Source organism: Equus caballus, chromosome 23 (assembly GCF_041296265.1).
Source record: "Equus caballus isolate H_3958 breed thoroughbred chromosome 23, TB-T2T, whole genome shotgun sequence".
NCBI classification, from domain to species: Eukaryota; Metazoa; Chordata; class Mammalia; order Perissodactyla; family Equidae; genus Equus; species Equus caballus.
In genome coordinates this window covers 41,898,706-41,914,452 of record NC_091706.1, presented here as the reverse complement: position 1 = coordinate 41,914,452, position 15,747 = coordinate 41,898,706, and the positions used below count along the sequence as shown (strand labels likewise).

The 15,747-nt window shown below is 38.3% G+C and overlaps 1 protein-coding gene, 1 long non-coding RNA gene and 1 pseudogene across 2 annotated transcripts in view; 2 read left to right on the top strand and 1 right to left on the bottom strand.

The window, feature by feature from the left end:
* Positions 1 to 12,182, bottom strand: part of LOC111770169 (uncharacterized) — a 28,245-nt gene extending 16,063 nt beyond the window's left edge. Inside the window, exon 1 of the long non-coding RNA XR_002803246.2 lies at positions 12,105 to 12,182. This is a non-coding gene — a long non-coding RNA (uncharacterized lncRNA). The remainder of the gene's footprint in view (positions 1 to 12,104) is intronic.
* LOC111770103 (nuclear receptor-binding factor 2 pseudogene) lies at positions 3,412 to 5,396 on the top strand (annotated as a pseudogene).
* Positions 12,183 to 12,223: 41 nt separating the features above from the next.
* On the top strand, positions 12,224 to 15,296 carry DMAC1 (distal membrane arm assembly component 1). Its single transcript, XM_005605002.4, has 2 exons — positions 12,224 to 12,576; positions 13,654 to 15,296. Exons 1-2 carry the CDS (start codon positions 12,303 to 12,305, stop codon positions 13,716 to 13,718), a joined length of 339 nt encoding a protein of 112 aa, XP_005605059.2. The 5' UTR covers positions 12,224 to 12,302; the 3' UTR covers positions 13,719 to 15,296.
* The last annotated feature ends 451 nt before the right edge of the window (positions 15,297 to 15,747 follow it).

Sequence of the window (15,747 nt, the reverse complement as noted above, 5' to 3'; positions counted from 1 at the left end):
GAAAGAATGTGTTTGAAAGCACTTGGAATGCTGCAAAGCACTTTAAAAAATGATACTGTGAGCTCACAGACTGCTTATGGCAAGGAAAGGGTAGCATGGACTCAAACACAATAAGAACATCCCTTGCTGCTGTGCCTTGCTACCTGACTTGCTACTGACTCCTTATCGTTTTAGAAAAATCACATTTTGTCACTGAATTCCCATCTTTCTAACCACAACCTGAAAACCTTAAACAGGTAAAGGCTTAGTGGAATCCAGCATTTGATGACCTTAGCAATAGCTGTAAAATCATCAGAAATCTTTAGAATAAAAGTAACAGGTGAATATACCCTTACTAGTCACATATTAACAGTAGCTCTGGATTACAGAATGTTTTCTATGTGCAAGACAGTACGCAAAGCACTTCATAGACATTATCCTAGCAGAGTATATGGATAGAGATCTCAAAGTGCAGTCAGAAGATGCCACATGACTGGGGCTGCACCAAAGTATAGAATGGCTCCTGGAGTCTGGAGACCTGAATTCAAGTTTAGGCTTTGTCCCTTAACCTAAGTGATTTCTAGTACCTGATTTCTCAACTATTTAAAAAGAAAAAAAAAAAGAGAGAGAGCCAGTGTTAGTTTCTGCCACATAGGTTGTTGTGAGAAGTGAATTTACTAATTCATGGAGGGCATACGCAGCATGTCTGGCTCAATATTGGGTATTAGTATTTTTTCATCTCTTCCACCTACTAGCAAATTACCTTGGACAAACTACCTAATCCCTCCAGATCTCAATTTCCTTATCTGTAAAATGGGTATAAAAACAATGTTTTCATCATTGTGCTATTGTGAGTTTTAAATTATATAATATGTAACCTGGAAAACACTGTAGATATTTTAATTCATATTATCACCTCATTCTCCTTCTCTTCTGTCACTTTACTCTTCATACTAAGCACAGTAAATTACAAGGATATGCTCTCTGGAAAGAAATTCTGGAACAAATTAAAATTCCAAGAAAACTGTACATTCTATCACCATGAAAAGTTATCTCCCTTGGGCTGTGAATGCTTCAGATCAGTGGCAGCCCCAGAGCCATCTCACTTTACAGGATGATGCCGTGTGGATTAGTGTCAGCAATCCGTAAGATGCAGTGGGTTGTAGGACACCTGGCGCCCATCTCCTCTTCTGCTGATTCACTGGACAGCAAAGAACAGATTCCCAGATGTTCACCCATGCAATACCCACCAGGCCTAAAGAAGCTTACAAGAGGGATCAGTATGAATTCCTTCCTTACAACAGTAGAAAGGAGCAAGGGAGTAGAGAGGCATCCTGTTGAAGTGAATAAATGCTGTGGGAAGAACTGAAACAAATCATTTTTTGCTCACAGCTCTAAAGGTCTGGGCTTGCTGACATGCACTTGAATAGCTTTTCCCTCTCAGCTCTGTATAGACATTAGACATTTCTAAGGTAAGAAGATTCAAGATACTATGAAGTGCCTTTTCTTGAAGACAAGCCAAGCTATTTATTCCTCATCTAATCAATACCAGCATCCAACCAAAGGAAATATACTAACTTAATAGCCCATATAGAACTCCTTGAATTTGACGACCTAAACATTAGTACCAGGCTGTAAGAGTGGTTGATCTTACAAGAACAGAATCTACTTAAACATCATTTTGAATAACATTTTTATTTTTGGTTCTGGTTGAATGAGATACCGCAAGGAGTCAATGTCAGTAGACTGAAGTAACGTGGACATCTCGAGGGTACACTAGCTGCCACTGTGCATGATGTGAACATCCTAGACATATAGTATATGTGCAATCATAAGTTGAGGAGTCCATGGGAAATTATTGTAATAATTATTAGTATACCCTAACTTTTAACTCCATCAACATCTACTATTTTTCAGGTTCTAATTACATAAACCATCTGTTATTATTAATACAGCCATATAAATAACGTATGTAACATTATTACTCCAAAACGTTCCACCAACGCTAGTTCTTCCACCTCATAACCCTGCCCCAGGACAATGGAGTCAGTGATATTTACATATTTTTCAGCAGTCCATACATTAAGCTAAAGCATTCTTCTTCCCGGATTTAACTAATTTTCTTCCATCCAAGTAGAAATAATCTCCTTTTCTACATTCTCACTAAATTTTCTTACTATCTCTATTATAACATTTGTCACAGTCTATAGGTATTAGATTTATTTATGTATATGCTTAGATTCTAAAAGCCTAGAAGGCAGGTTCTATCCTCATCTTTGCGTAAGACCCTCCCCACCCCGCCTCCTCTCTACTAGGTGTTTGCACCTGTTTGGTATTTAATGGCCTTTTTCTGAATGATTTTTTTTAAAAAGGTTACTGCTCACCTCAGTTATATTTTAACTAGGGTGCTATTTGCTGACCCTTAAAGTAAGATGATAGTGTAGCCCATCCTCACTCCTTATAAAAACATGTGGTTATCTCCTAGGGACACATGCAACCAGATTCATTCTGTGCCTTCCTCTCAGCTACACAGGACATCCCTCCCGCAGTTCTTAGGGTGATACTTTCTCTCCATGCCACTGTGGTAAGTGGCAAGCAGTGTGTTTCCCTAGTGAGAAGGAAATCAATAGGTTGTATTTTACTGTGACAGCTGGGTCATTTGACTTGAGTCTTATTACACTTGATGGCTACCTTTAGGGAATGTCTTTTTCAATTGTTTATTCTCCAAGCCTCTTGCCAGTTCAAACTACAGAAAACAAAAGGGGAATCCACATTTTGCTAATGTGCACTCACAATTTGGAAAGCACTTTCTCACACATGGGCCCAAGAAGATATTTCAGTCTAGTGAAATTCATAGATATTTACTGAGTATCAATAAGAGTATAAGAATGATATAAAAATGAATAAACTCTAATAGTTCACTCTTGGATATTATATTTAGGAAATAATACATACATACATAAAATTAGAAATTATCTGAATTATTTAAAATAGAAGACAAAAAAATGTCTAAAATATCCAATTTGGGCAAGATTTTAATAACGGGCACTCATTTCAGGAAGACAATCTAGCTGGACTTGTCAACTCATTTACTGAGTTTTTCAGTAGGGGAACTATCAGCGTTTCAGCAAAGCAGTCTTTATGGCATAGGACTGTTGTCAGCATTACCAGAGATTTAGTACCCCTGGCCCTTGGACATGGCCACTGTGTCAACAAAAATGCCTCCTTATCTTTCCAAATGCCTTCTAGGGTAGCACCCTTAGTTGTGAACTGACTGTACCAGTCAAAATAATCTAGGTTATGCTACAGTAACAAACAACTTCAAATCTCAGGGACTTAATACAACAAAAATGTATTTCTCCCTTACCCTACATATCCAAAGCAGGTCAAGAGGAGTATTCTGTTCATTATAATGACCAGAGACCAAGGCTGATGAGGCTCCATAGCAACAAATACATCCGCAATCACTATGGCAGTGGGGATCTCACAGGGAGGGTTGGAGAGAAGAGACAGAAGAGCAAGGACACTGTAGTTGCAGATATCAGAATGAGTCAGCAAAGTACAATTACTAAAGGTGAAGGCTATCCCTTGAGATGGAAAACCTGAATCCCTAGGTACCATAGAACTAGTTTTGTTCCATGAATAAAAGAAGATAGTTAAATAAGGAAACCCAGCAAGAGGCCATGTATGCAGGAAGCACACTGTCACCATGGCAGTGTAGGAGAAAAAGACTGAGTCGTAAAAACCCCAAAGTGGCCTATTCCATTCAATGGAAAGAAAAGAAGGCTACATGAACTCATATACCACTCCCTGAACCACGAGATAATCCCAACTGGCCTGGAACTCAGGTCTGGCTGTGTCCGGATGTAAACCTGCTCCTAATCATTGGGAAAACTCACCCTTTCAAGGACGCCTAATTGACAAGAGAACCAAAACAGGATATTCAAAGATACACTAGGGAAAAAGGGAACAAATGGAAAAAAACAAGAAAAATAAATGGCAGATTCATAATAACATCCAGAAAAATATTGTCATGGAGCATACAAAAATCACTGCCAAACATTTCTCCTTGAATTTTAAAAACTGAAGAAGCAATCAAGTCTATGAAGCAAGAGCTCAAAGCACAAATAAAAGAACTTTGAGACAAGACGACTAGACAGCACAGGAAGATAAAACATGGGTGTCAGAGCTCAAGAAAGCAGTGGGAGAAAAATGAAACCATCAAATTTATAAAGGACAAATGTAGAGGCATATAAAGGAAAAGAGACACTGCTATAAACACTTTAAGGAGCAAAGATAAAATAAATAAGAAAACAAATGAAAAGGATTTGTAAAAGAATGAAAGAGCATACAACAGGATGTAATAACTGGAATCCTTGAAGAAAAAAGAAAAAATAGAACAAATATTTAAAGGGCAGATCCACGCTGGCAACCAGAAGAGGAGGAAGAAGTGATGCGGCTGTCACTCTGCTGAGGCCACACCAGACTCCCAGGGCACAGCTGAGGAGTTACAGCATGTCACACTGCCCTGCTGTTCTCCTTCATGTGCTGAAGCTGCAGCCCACAGCTCTCTGGGCACTGCCCATCCCAAAGTCTACAGCAGTAATGAAGATTCCCTCACACATACTCATCAGCAAAGTAGAAGAACAGATTGTTAGCTGCAGGGAAATACGCAGAGGCTATTTCTTGTCACAAAAAGCAGACATATATCTTTCTGAATCCATGAGCTGACACGGTCTGAACAGGCCCATTTATCACTGGAATTGCAAAGAGATCGTCGTACGAAGCTGCTACTGCTCATGCTGGAGACGGGGGAAAGAGAAAAGAATGTGAAAGGATGAAAGTCCAGCAGAATATGAACAAGATGTCGCTCCTCATCTTCAGGCATCTCCAATCTTCTGCCGTGGAAGTTAGAAGCCCAAGTCCTTTGCTTTTCTAGAAATAGAGGCCCACCACAGAGACACACCTGCAGAAACTCAGGGGGGTTCTTTTACAGGGACCTATTTTTTCCTTCAGCAACAGAATAAGCCAGCAGAACCAGGAATTGGAAGCAAAACTACAAAAGATGATCAAATATTTATAAATAAACAGATAACCAAAATTGTGTATCTAAAGAGGCACATGGAGTTCCTTGAGGCTGAGAATGTAAGAGTAAGGAAAGAAAAGAAACAATGAAAAGCTGAAAAGGTCAGTCTTCAAAGAGCTCTAATAAAAAGGAGCCACAGGTAGATGCTGATTTTGTGAGAAAAAAATCAGAGTTATGGAGCTTATCATCACATTTAGAAACTTGAACATCATCAGTCTGGCAGAAGTTTGCAGCAAACACTGGGAAAGCCACGGACATACCAACGCCCAATCTTCCTCTCTTTAATTTTCCATCTCAAGAACTTCTTCTTGGGGCCAATCCCATGGCGTAGTGGTTAGGTTCTGCATGTTCCACTTTGGCAGCCCAGGTTCACGGGTTCAGATCCCGGGCGCAGACCTACACCACTTCAGCCATGCTGTGGCCACAACCCACATATAAAGTGGAGGAGGATCAGCATAGATGTTAGCTCAGGGGGAATCTTCCTAAGCAAAAAAAGAGGATGATTGGCAACAGATGTTAGCTCAGGGCTAAGCTTCCTCAGCAAAAACAAAAACAAAAATAAAAAAACCTTCTTCTCTTACAGGAACTCTTAGAGGAATATTCTTCTGGAGAATGTTCTTAAAGGACTTATAACCAAGTAAAATAGAAAAGCACATGAGAGGAAAGGAGGGAAAATAATATGGTTCATACATAATAACAACACCACCAACATACAGAAAACCACCCATGCCAGGGATACTCCCTAGAAAGGCATAATCTGTCAGGACTTCAGGAGCAAAGGCAGAACCACCACTTAGGAAACAATTGCTGTGAAATATGCAGCATATCTGATTTGTTGACTCAAACCAAGGATTCCAGATTTGGCAGACATCAAATTCCTGGAGGTTCAGTTTATCCTATTAGAAACCAAATGGCTACTGGGAGATCTTTTTCAAGAAACAATTATTTCTTTTCTTAAGGTTATAAATATATAAAAATATGTTTTATGTAATAACGTATAATGTCATAAAAGATAACTCAATGCCAAATTTTAATATGAAAGCCTAGGGCTCTCTGGATTCATTTTGTTATGCAAATTTTATTCATTCACATGAGGTGTGTAAATTACATCCCTCTCTAGATGACACTATATTATATGTATCACGCTTTGAGCTAATTTAACATAAAGATAACATTAAGACTAAGAGAACTCTTTAAATTTCTATTTTATAAGGAAAGAAATAATTAGTTTTGCTCTTTTCTTAATTACTAGTTTACATAATGAATTAAGGTACTTTTGTAAATTTAACTTTTTTTGTTTGTTATATAGTGCACTATTTAAAAATATCCAGTGAATTATCCTTTTCTCTTTAATGATGAATGACTAGAAGTAATGCTAGTTGGCTGTTTTTGGTTACAAGAAAGCAATAAAATAATTGTACTTTAAAATAGATATAATTCAGACAAACATTCCTAAAATAAAGATAAGAGAATATATATATTTGTCTATAAAATATGGTATTATATACATATTTATATGGTAATATTTATGCCTGGGAAACTGAACTAGAATAGTTAACAAAGATATATATTCTAGCAAAGATGTTATTGAACTTCAACAATTTTAGGAAAGAAGGGAGAAAGGAAGGAAAAGAAAAAGAAAAGAAAATCATTAGGGCATCTAGGCAAAAATATCTAGTTCCTTACATCAGAGAATAAATTGGACTGGCATCGTAACTCTCCACAACAATATTCAATGTCAGCAAATAGTGGAGTGACACAAAATCTTTAAGGAAAGAAAGTGCTATCCCAAGTGGTTATACTTTGCTGCCTTGGCCTAGGTTCTTCAGTGCAGAGTCCGGAACAAAGGTTTCATAAAGTGCCTGTATTAGTTTCTTGTGGCTACTGTAACAAATTACCACAAACTTGGTGGCTTAAGACAACAGAAGTGTATTCTTTCAAAGTTGTGGAAGGCAGAGTCTGAAATCAGCATCCCGGAACTGAAAACCAGGTGTTGCCAGGGTTGTGCTCCCCCTGGAGGCCCTAGGGGAGAATGGTTCCTTGCCTCTGCCAGTTTCTGGCGTCTGCCATCATTCCTTGACTTGCAGCCACATCACTCCAAACTCTGCTTCTCTGGTTGCACTGCCTTCCCTTCTGTATGTAATCTCCCTCCGCATGCGACTTATAAGGACACCGGTGATTGCATTAAAGACCTGCCCAGATAATCCAGCATAATCATTCCATTTCAAGATGCTAATTAATCATAATTATAAAGACCCTTTTTTCAAACAAAAGGTTCCATACAGATTATAAAGAAATTAAAGGAACTGTTTAATTCTACCTCTCTTCTTAATTCAGTGCAAATGAATTTGAAAACTGGGATAAAGTCGATAATATTCCAGAAGTGTATAATTTAGCAAAAGTATTTCCAGCAGAAAATTTAAATAGATTTCCAAAACGCAAATAGAGAAAGGTGTCAAAGATCCTCCCTTCCCATCTCCCGCACCCCTGCCAAAATAATAAAGGGCCTGGACTAGAGGATTTCATAGGAAAATTCTAGCAAAACCTTTAAAAAGCAGATAATTCCAAAGGTACAGAAAAAGAAGGAATGTTTCCAAACTCTTTTTATGACATGGGCATAAAAGTGATCCCCCAAATCAACAAGGATTACAAAAAAGAAAACTACCCACCATATTTCAAAGGTTCACCAGAAGGCACTGATAATTCAGTATTAGGATATGTGGAAATCAATAGTCTTCTTGTATTCAAACAACAACCAGTTAAGACACAATAGAAGGAAAATCTCTCATTTTCAATAACCACACAAAAAATAAAATGTATGAGATGAAATGTGTGAGATCATCATGAAAAAGACTTTAAAATGCTACAGAGGAACACAAAATAAGACATGAACAAAAGAAAAATCATTCCATGTCCTTGGATAGGATGACTCAACATCATAAAGATGTCAATTCTCCCTAAATTAACCTACAATTTTCACACAAGTCTAATAAAAATGTCAGCATCATTTTGTCAGACTAGTCAAGCTGAGTTAAAAGTTCATGTGGAAAAATAAACATGTAGAAATAGCCAAGAAAAGCCTGGAATAGAAGAGTAATAGCAGGAACTGGTCTCCAAATATTAACACATTACAAAGCTTTAGTAATTAAAAGAGTGTGATGCTGGCACATGAATAAATAGACAGAGCATGGAACAGGATATGAAGTCTGAGAATAGACACACATTTATATATGGCATTTTAGAAAAGGTGGTATTTCAAAGAGGTCGATAAAAGGTGGATTATTTAATAAGTAGTGTTCAGAAAAATGGGTCAGGGGAAAGAAAAAAAAAAAGAAAAAGAAATAGAAAGAAAGTCTGATTCCATTCATGACACCTAAAAATAGGATAAATCCCAAATGTACTAAATTTTTAAGTGTTAAAAAAAATCAAAATACCCGGGGAAACCGGAGAAAGTGGAAGGCCTTTCTAATTATGACATGAAAATCAGAAGCTATCAAAGGAGAGACTGATAAATTCAATTACGTGTTTAAAAGATGTGCATGGTAAAAAGTACAACGAGCAAAGTCATGAGGCAAATACCAAATTGGAAGGGAAAAAAAGTGAATTTATATCACAGATAAAAGCTTAATCTCTCTAATGTATAAAGAGTTCCTAGAAGTCAAGGTGAAAAAGACAATCCAATGAAAAAACAGGCAAAAAAGGTTACAGTTCACAGAACAGGAAATTTGAATTGTCCTTAGACATACATTAAGAAACTCACTCATAAGAAGAAAAAGGAAATTGAACCATTTTCACTTTTCAGATTGGCAGAGATCAAAGTTCAATAATTCACTGTTTTGGGGAGACAGGTCTTCTCATCCTTGTTGGTGAGTGTAAATTGGTGCACCTCCTGTGAAGGGTAATTTGGTAATGTCCATCAAGTTTATATATACCATACCCTTTAGAAATATATTCTAAGATACACTCATATGTTTGTGATGTGATGTATGCACAACGTTATTCACTGTAGCACTATTTGTAATAGCAAAAGAGTGGAAGCAGCCTAAATGTCTTACTAACGTCCATCACTATGAGGCCAGTTAAATAAAGTGTAGTATGTCCATACAATGGAATACTACAGCGCTGTACAAAAGCATGAAGAATTGATATGATTGAAATAGAATGATCTCCAAAATCATTGGAGGAAAGAATACACACAGGCATCTCTGACAAGACACACAAGAAACTGCTAAACTGGCTGTGTTAGTGAAGGGGAATTGGGTGGCTGCGGACAGGAGAATGGACATTGTTTATATACCTTTTTATACCTTTTGCATTAAAAATTTAAAAACAAATAGAAGAGGTAAGTGCCAAAACGAACTATAGAGATAGTAAGTAGTAAAAGAAAGAAACAATGAGTAAAGCTGGCTTTCAATCTCCTATTTCCTTCCCCCCAAAGACACACAACTTCCTCCCGTTACAGTTTCGCTTGCTTTCATTGGCCTCTACCTTCATCTATTCTGAGACCCTACTGTTTCCTTTATCTCAAAAGGTGCCTTAATATTTCTAATAATTTCCCAATCAAAGTTATTTTAGTACATCTCAATTTCAACATGTGCTATGTGCAATAACAAAAATGCTTGAAATCATTCATTTGAGGAATCAGAAGAGACCAAACTCAAACTTTTGGAAGGTACTTTAAAAAACAACAGTGGTTGAAAGCAAATCTTGCCTGTTGTTCAGAAAATGTGTTATGCACCATTTTAATAATATCTGTTTGGAGAATTAAAGATGTCCTCTCCTGGGATACTTAAATGTAATAAGCACAATAAGAAGGTAAGCTTTTAGATAAAATATGAGTGAATAAATATCAAATAACCATAGTATCCATGGAGATGCACAAGCCTGTATATTGGCATGAGGGAAAATATTGAAATTTCTACTTCTATTATTTCATCTTATCCTTATAATGTATAAAGTAGTACATTCATATATAATTTATAAATAATAGATCGGCATGCATAAATGCCTGTTGTTTGCTCAATATTTTTTATCCACAGAAGCATGTAGTCAAAATGTTTGGTGACCATAGCCAAATGATTTTTTTTTCACATAAATAAGGAGAAATCACATGCATTATACAATGTTGCATCAGGCATACTGAGAAGAAGCAGCCATAAACTAATTTCTAAGTGAAATACTATTGAATTCATTTGGTACGGCACTTAGCACAATGCCATCTGAAGAGAGAGTCCTAATAAATACTAGAATTTTCAAGTTAGGTAACAATGTTAGATATCACCTATTTCAAATCTTATCTTAAATGTGAGGTAACTACAGGCCAGAGAGAATAAATAACACTTTCTACATCACATGGCTGACTCATAGTGACAGAGCCAGCTATAGAACTCAAATTTCCCAACATATGGAGATACTTTCTACACATGTATACAACACACACGTATATACACATATATGCTTGTATATACATGTTCAACATTTCTATACATGTATACAACACATGGAGAGAGAGATATGTGTGTAACAAAATGGAGAGGGTCTTTGAAATTAAGCAGCAGGCCAACCCAGTATTCTCACTACTTTATTTTCTCCTATTCCTTTATTTTCTGAGCTTTACTCTTTTATAAAACAGATAGACAATCATGCCTTGCTTAACAACGGGGATATGTCCTGAGAAATTCATGGTTAGGTGACTTCATCATTGTGTGAAAATCATAGAGTGTACTTACACAAACCTAGATGGGATAGCCTACTACACACCTAGGCCATGTGGTACTAGTCTTATGGTACCACCATCAGATATGAGGTCCATCATTGACTGACTTTGTTATGCAGCACATGACTGTAATGGTAATATATCTTCCAGGAGGATTGTGAGAGTTAAATAAGACGGCATGTACTAAAGCACCTGGTAAACTTGATGGACGTTACCGAATTGCCCTTCACAGAAGTTGTACCGATCTACACTCTCACCAACAAGTATGAGAAGACTTGTTTCCCCACCCTATTCCTCAAAAGAGTGAATTATTGAATTTTTGATCTCTGCCAATCTAAGTGAAAATGGTTTAATTTCCTTTTTCCTATTTATCGATATCTTTATTTTTATCTTTTTTTTTTAGCCTTCCCAAAATCATATCCCGTTTTACACAGTGGAATATGTAGTGAATTTCTTTTTTATCATGTTAACTTTTTAAGCCATTCTAAAGGAGAAAAGTTCAAACCTGAATTTAACCCTGTCTTCGCCCATGTACTCTAACAGAAACAACCTCTGAACTCTAAATGTCTTTCTTTCTTACTAGTAATCCTCTGAGAACAACCCAGAACAAGAAATATATACCCAACTCTACCCAAAGGTAAAGAAAGGTGAAACGACTCTGGAGTGGACTCTATAGAAGTTGAATTGCAAAGAAGCAATCAGAATTAAAAGTCCATTCTTGATGATAAGAATTTAGATCTGCAAGAACAGAGCCTATATTAACTCCTCAAATCCATTAGCCTGTTTTTGAGTTGAATTTTCTCCAGAGCTCTCAAAGTAGAAATAATACCTTGAGTATAACAAAATTGAGATCATGACGTTAAAAAAAACTAAAGAGAAATTAAAAGTATTTATCCAGATAATTCAAAGTGATTTTTAATACCTTCATTATATTTGGGTAGTCCCTTCACTATACCTACAGGTGGCATTTAAGAAATTTGAATCTGAATTCACACAGACATTAGTTTCAACTATGGCTATGTCACTTGACCAGTTTTGTCATATACTGGGAAACTGATATGCCATTGGGTTGGGAAGATTACACGGCATAACGCAGCTAATTGCTTAGCAAAGTGTCTAGCATACAATTAAGCACATAGAAAACTTAATTCTTTTGTGTCAGACATCTCCAGACAGGCTAAGTGGCATGCCCAAGGTCTTATCTTATGTGCTGCCCAGGAAATTTACAAACCCAGGCTTCTCCTCCAAGGAGATTGAGAGCTGGGACATTTAGGAGTGGACTAAATCAGAATTCTTAAAGGGACTGGGGGAAAAACTTGGTACCTGGCACGGCCAACTTCAGCGCCACAAACATCCACCACTACAGGTTCACCTTTTCCCCTTCCGAGGCAGGCCGGAACTACATTTCCCAGCGGCCCTTAGGCTGCTTCCGGCGCAGTGCGCCGGCGCTCTGCTTTCCTGCCGCGTGTTTTACGTCAGCTCAATCCCAAAACTCTTACGGGGGAAGCCGAGTTCCCGAACATGGGTTCTTTCGGGTCTAAGCTTTTTGAGCCGGTCAAGGTCGCTGCACCTCCCGAGGTCTCCTCCCCCGCCGAGCCCGCGCCCCTCGCTGCACCCGGAGCGCCGACTTCTCCAGAACAAGCCCCCGTATTTAATAATTGCTGGAGCTGTCGCGTACTCTCCGGGTCGGGGCTGATAGGGGCGGGCGGGTATGTGTACTGGGTGGCGCGGAAGCCCATGAAGCTGGGATACCCCCCGGGTCCAGGGACTATCACGCAGATGGTCATCGGCATCAGTGAGAGTTGGGGCACAGTCCTTGGGCGGCGGGGGCAGAGGGGGAAGCGGGGCGCTCTGGTTGGTCACGTGGCGGGAGGCACCCCAAACGAGATGCAGGGGCGGGGAGAGGAGGTTGGGACGCTTTCTCTTTTAAAAATCTCGCACTGTTTCTTGAGAACCTTTATTAGCCTCAGTCTTTTAAATTTTACCAGTAGCTGTTAGTTATAGGTATGATTATAGTAGTATCATTTTACTGCTGAACAAACTAAGGCATAGAAGTAAGAAGTATTCGTGTTCAAGGTCCGACACCGAGTGTGACACAGCTGGCTTTTTATCTCAGGTTTATCTGGCACCAAAGCCCATGCTTTTTCTCCAGATCCTGGAGAAAGCCTGCGGGAGGGCGCTTAACGTTGGTTTAAGAAGCTGTCCTTTGAAGTCAGATGGTAGATGTGGGTTCAAAGCCCACATGCTAGGTGTACCACTGGGTAGTGTGGCCCACACCCTTATCTGTAACGGTGGTGAGGGAGTGTCAAGATATCTTCCAGTAAAATGTAGTCATTCCTTTAGCTCTTCAGATCAACTGAGTGAATAGAGTTTTAAGTTTTAGGTCTCTTATCTTCTTAATTAGATTGCCCACATCACTTCCCTTTAAGTCCCTTTCTTGCTTGGGAAGGTAATAGGATTCTTTTTCCTCCACTTTTTTTTTCCTTTTTCTGAACTTCACAGCTTGTACAGATACAGGTCACAGCTTCTGAGCTTCACTCTTCTATAGATATAGGTCATGGGTTGCTTAACAGTGGGGATACCATCCGAGAAATGCACTGTTAGGTGATTTTGTCATTGTATGAACACCATAAGATGTACTTAGACAAACCTAGGTGAGATAGCCTACTAAACAGTTAAGCTATGTGGTACTAAGCTTATGGGACCACCCTTGGGATATTCTGTCCATCGTACCAACTTCATTGTGTAGCCTGACTTTATTGGTAATGTATCTTCTAGGAGAGTTGTGAGGGTTAAATGAGATGGCATATACCAAAGCACCCGGTAAACTAAAGTGCAACGTACATGCAAGGTACTGTTGTTTTTTTCCTAGGCATTGCTTGTTGGGGTGTGATCATCCTGTCAGACCCCAAGGGGAAGGCTATCCGTGCTGCTTGAAAGTACCACCAGTGAATTTGTCATCGTCTGTCCCTGTCCGCGTGACACACAGAGCAAGCATGGGGCTTATGGACATTCTGGACAGATATATCGACGTTGATAGACTTCAGTGCTGTGGATCCTACAAGATTGAAAAGACAAACATGAGTTGTCATTCTTTGGCCATGAGGGTTTGTAGCTGTCTTCTCAGGCTCCACAGGGATCAATAAATCCCTCAGAGAACAAAGCAGGTTCTGTGTCTTATGTGGGGTAGGAGGATATAATTAAAAAAAACCAAACACGAAAAACCAGAAGAAATGATAAACCAAGTGGGAAAATGAACTAAACTGTTGTTTTAAATAGTTCTTTTTACTTCTCCTGTGATTAGGTCAACACCTATTATCAACCTAACCCTGGATAGGCATCATGCGATATGCAGGACTACATAAAACTTGGTGTACTGCTCATACTTCCCAAGGCGTTGTCAAATCCATCGCCTTCTGAGAGTTTCACAGCTACTTGGAGGTGGTTATTTTATTTGTGGTAAGTGAACCTTAAAAAAGAGGCCTAGTGATTTGCCCAGGGTCATTCAAAGGGTCAGTGATGGAGCTGGGACTTGTTCTTGCTGAGTTGTGCTTGTTCCAGTCTTTCAGAACTAGGATGGTTCCAAAGAGGCAAGAATTACCTTTATGAAACAATTAGATAATCATGAAAATCAGCGTACAAGAAAAAATTTAAGTGCCAAAATATTTGGGAGAAATTTACAACCTTTTGTAATTAAAAAAGTTGGTTCTTTTTCCACAAGCACTGGAAATTTGTCTATGATGAAGATGTTTTTAAGATAAGAACTTAAAATTAGTTCATTTCTAAGAGAAATCTGTACTTCCTTCCAGTTCTTTTTTCTTTCTGATACACCATGGCTTCTCTATAAAGTTATATGTAGCTGTTTTTAAGAGCAGAAAGATACTCTGAAATTCAGCTGCCAATCACTGTGTGAATTTTGAATGATATGTTCAGCAGGCACCTTTAGGACTGTTACTTTTTCTAGTATTAAGTAGAAGTGCCTAAGTCTGTTAAGCCTTACAAATAACAAGTAAGATTTGCATTGTCTACACTAGAGTTCCTGGGATGGGTAGTGATGTATATTTATATATCTATGCAATTGAGAAGGAAGACATTTCAACGTAAAGTAGACAACAAGGTATTATTTATGTGAAATGTACAATTCAGTTATATAATGTTAACGAATATAGAAGTTTGAAATTGGAAGGGACCATGGAGGATCCAAAGCAAGGTGCCTCGTTGAGGGCCCGTGATGCGTGATCACAGATCCCTTAAAATATCAATGAAGATAAGTTACTTCCTACTTTAAAAGGCAAGCCATTCTATTGATAGTTGGCTGGAGTCTGAACATTTTCTTAGGTTAAACCAAAAGTTCGTAGGACTAACTTGTTGGTCTTGGCTTGACTTACTGAGTAAGTAGAGTAACTCTTGAACTTTAAGTGTTATACTATTTTAACATCTTTCTCAGATTTTGTTCTACTATGAATCTGTAAGCAAATGAGAGCTTTTTCCAAATAAACTTGCCTGTTCACCAGATACAGTGCCAAAGTATGTTTGGTTCTTCCCAACTTGGGGCCATGTAGCTAGGTGTGAGCAGAGTATTTTTCTATCAAGTCTGTAGGTAGTTAAGCAGGAATAACCCCCTCGCCCCGCCCCCCCCAAAATAGGTTACTTACACGTTGTTTTTTTCTTTTGAACTGTATTCCAAACTTTGCTTTGATTTCTGCCAGTGCTAAGTTAGAGATATTTGTTTTAGAGATGAGTCTGATCTTCAGAGGAGAAAGACATCCTCTTAGTCCTGCGATTCAAGACGTACACTTAGTGCCCTTATTGTCTTCCCTTTTAGGGGGATGAAGTGGGGTGAACAGGATAAACAAGCTCAAGAATCAATGAATTATTACTCAGTAATGTAAGAACACCAGCTTAAATGTGATTTATGGGCTTTAGAATCTCTACCATATGCAAATGAGTGTTTATAAAGGCTCAT

Bases quoted from the DNA above. Each gene is read 5' to 3' on its own strand.
- DMAC1 (XM_005605002.4), top strand. From the start codon at position 12,303: ATGGGTTCTTTCGGGTCTAAGCTTTTTGAGCCGGTCAAGGTCGCTGCA. The intron at 12,577-13,653 runs GTGAGAGTTGGG...TTTTTTTCCTAG, and splicing joins GCAGATGGTCATCGGCATCA to GCATTGCTTGTTGGGGTGTG.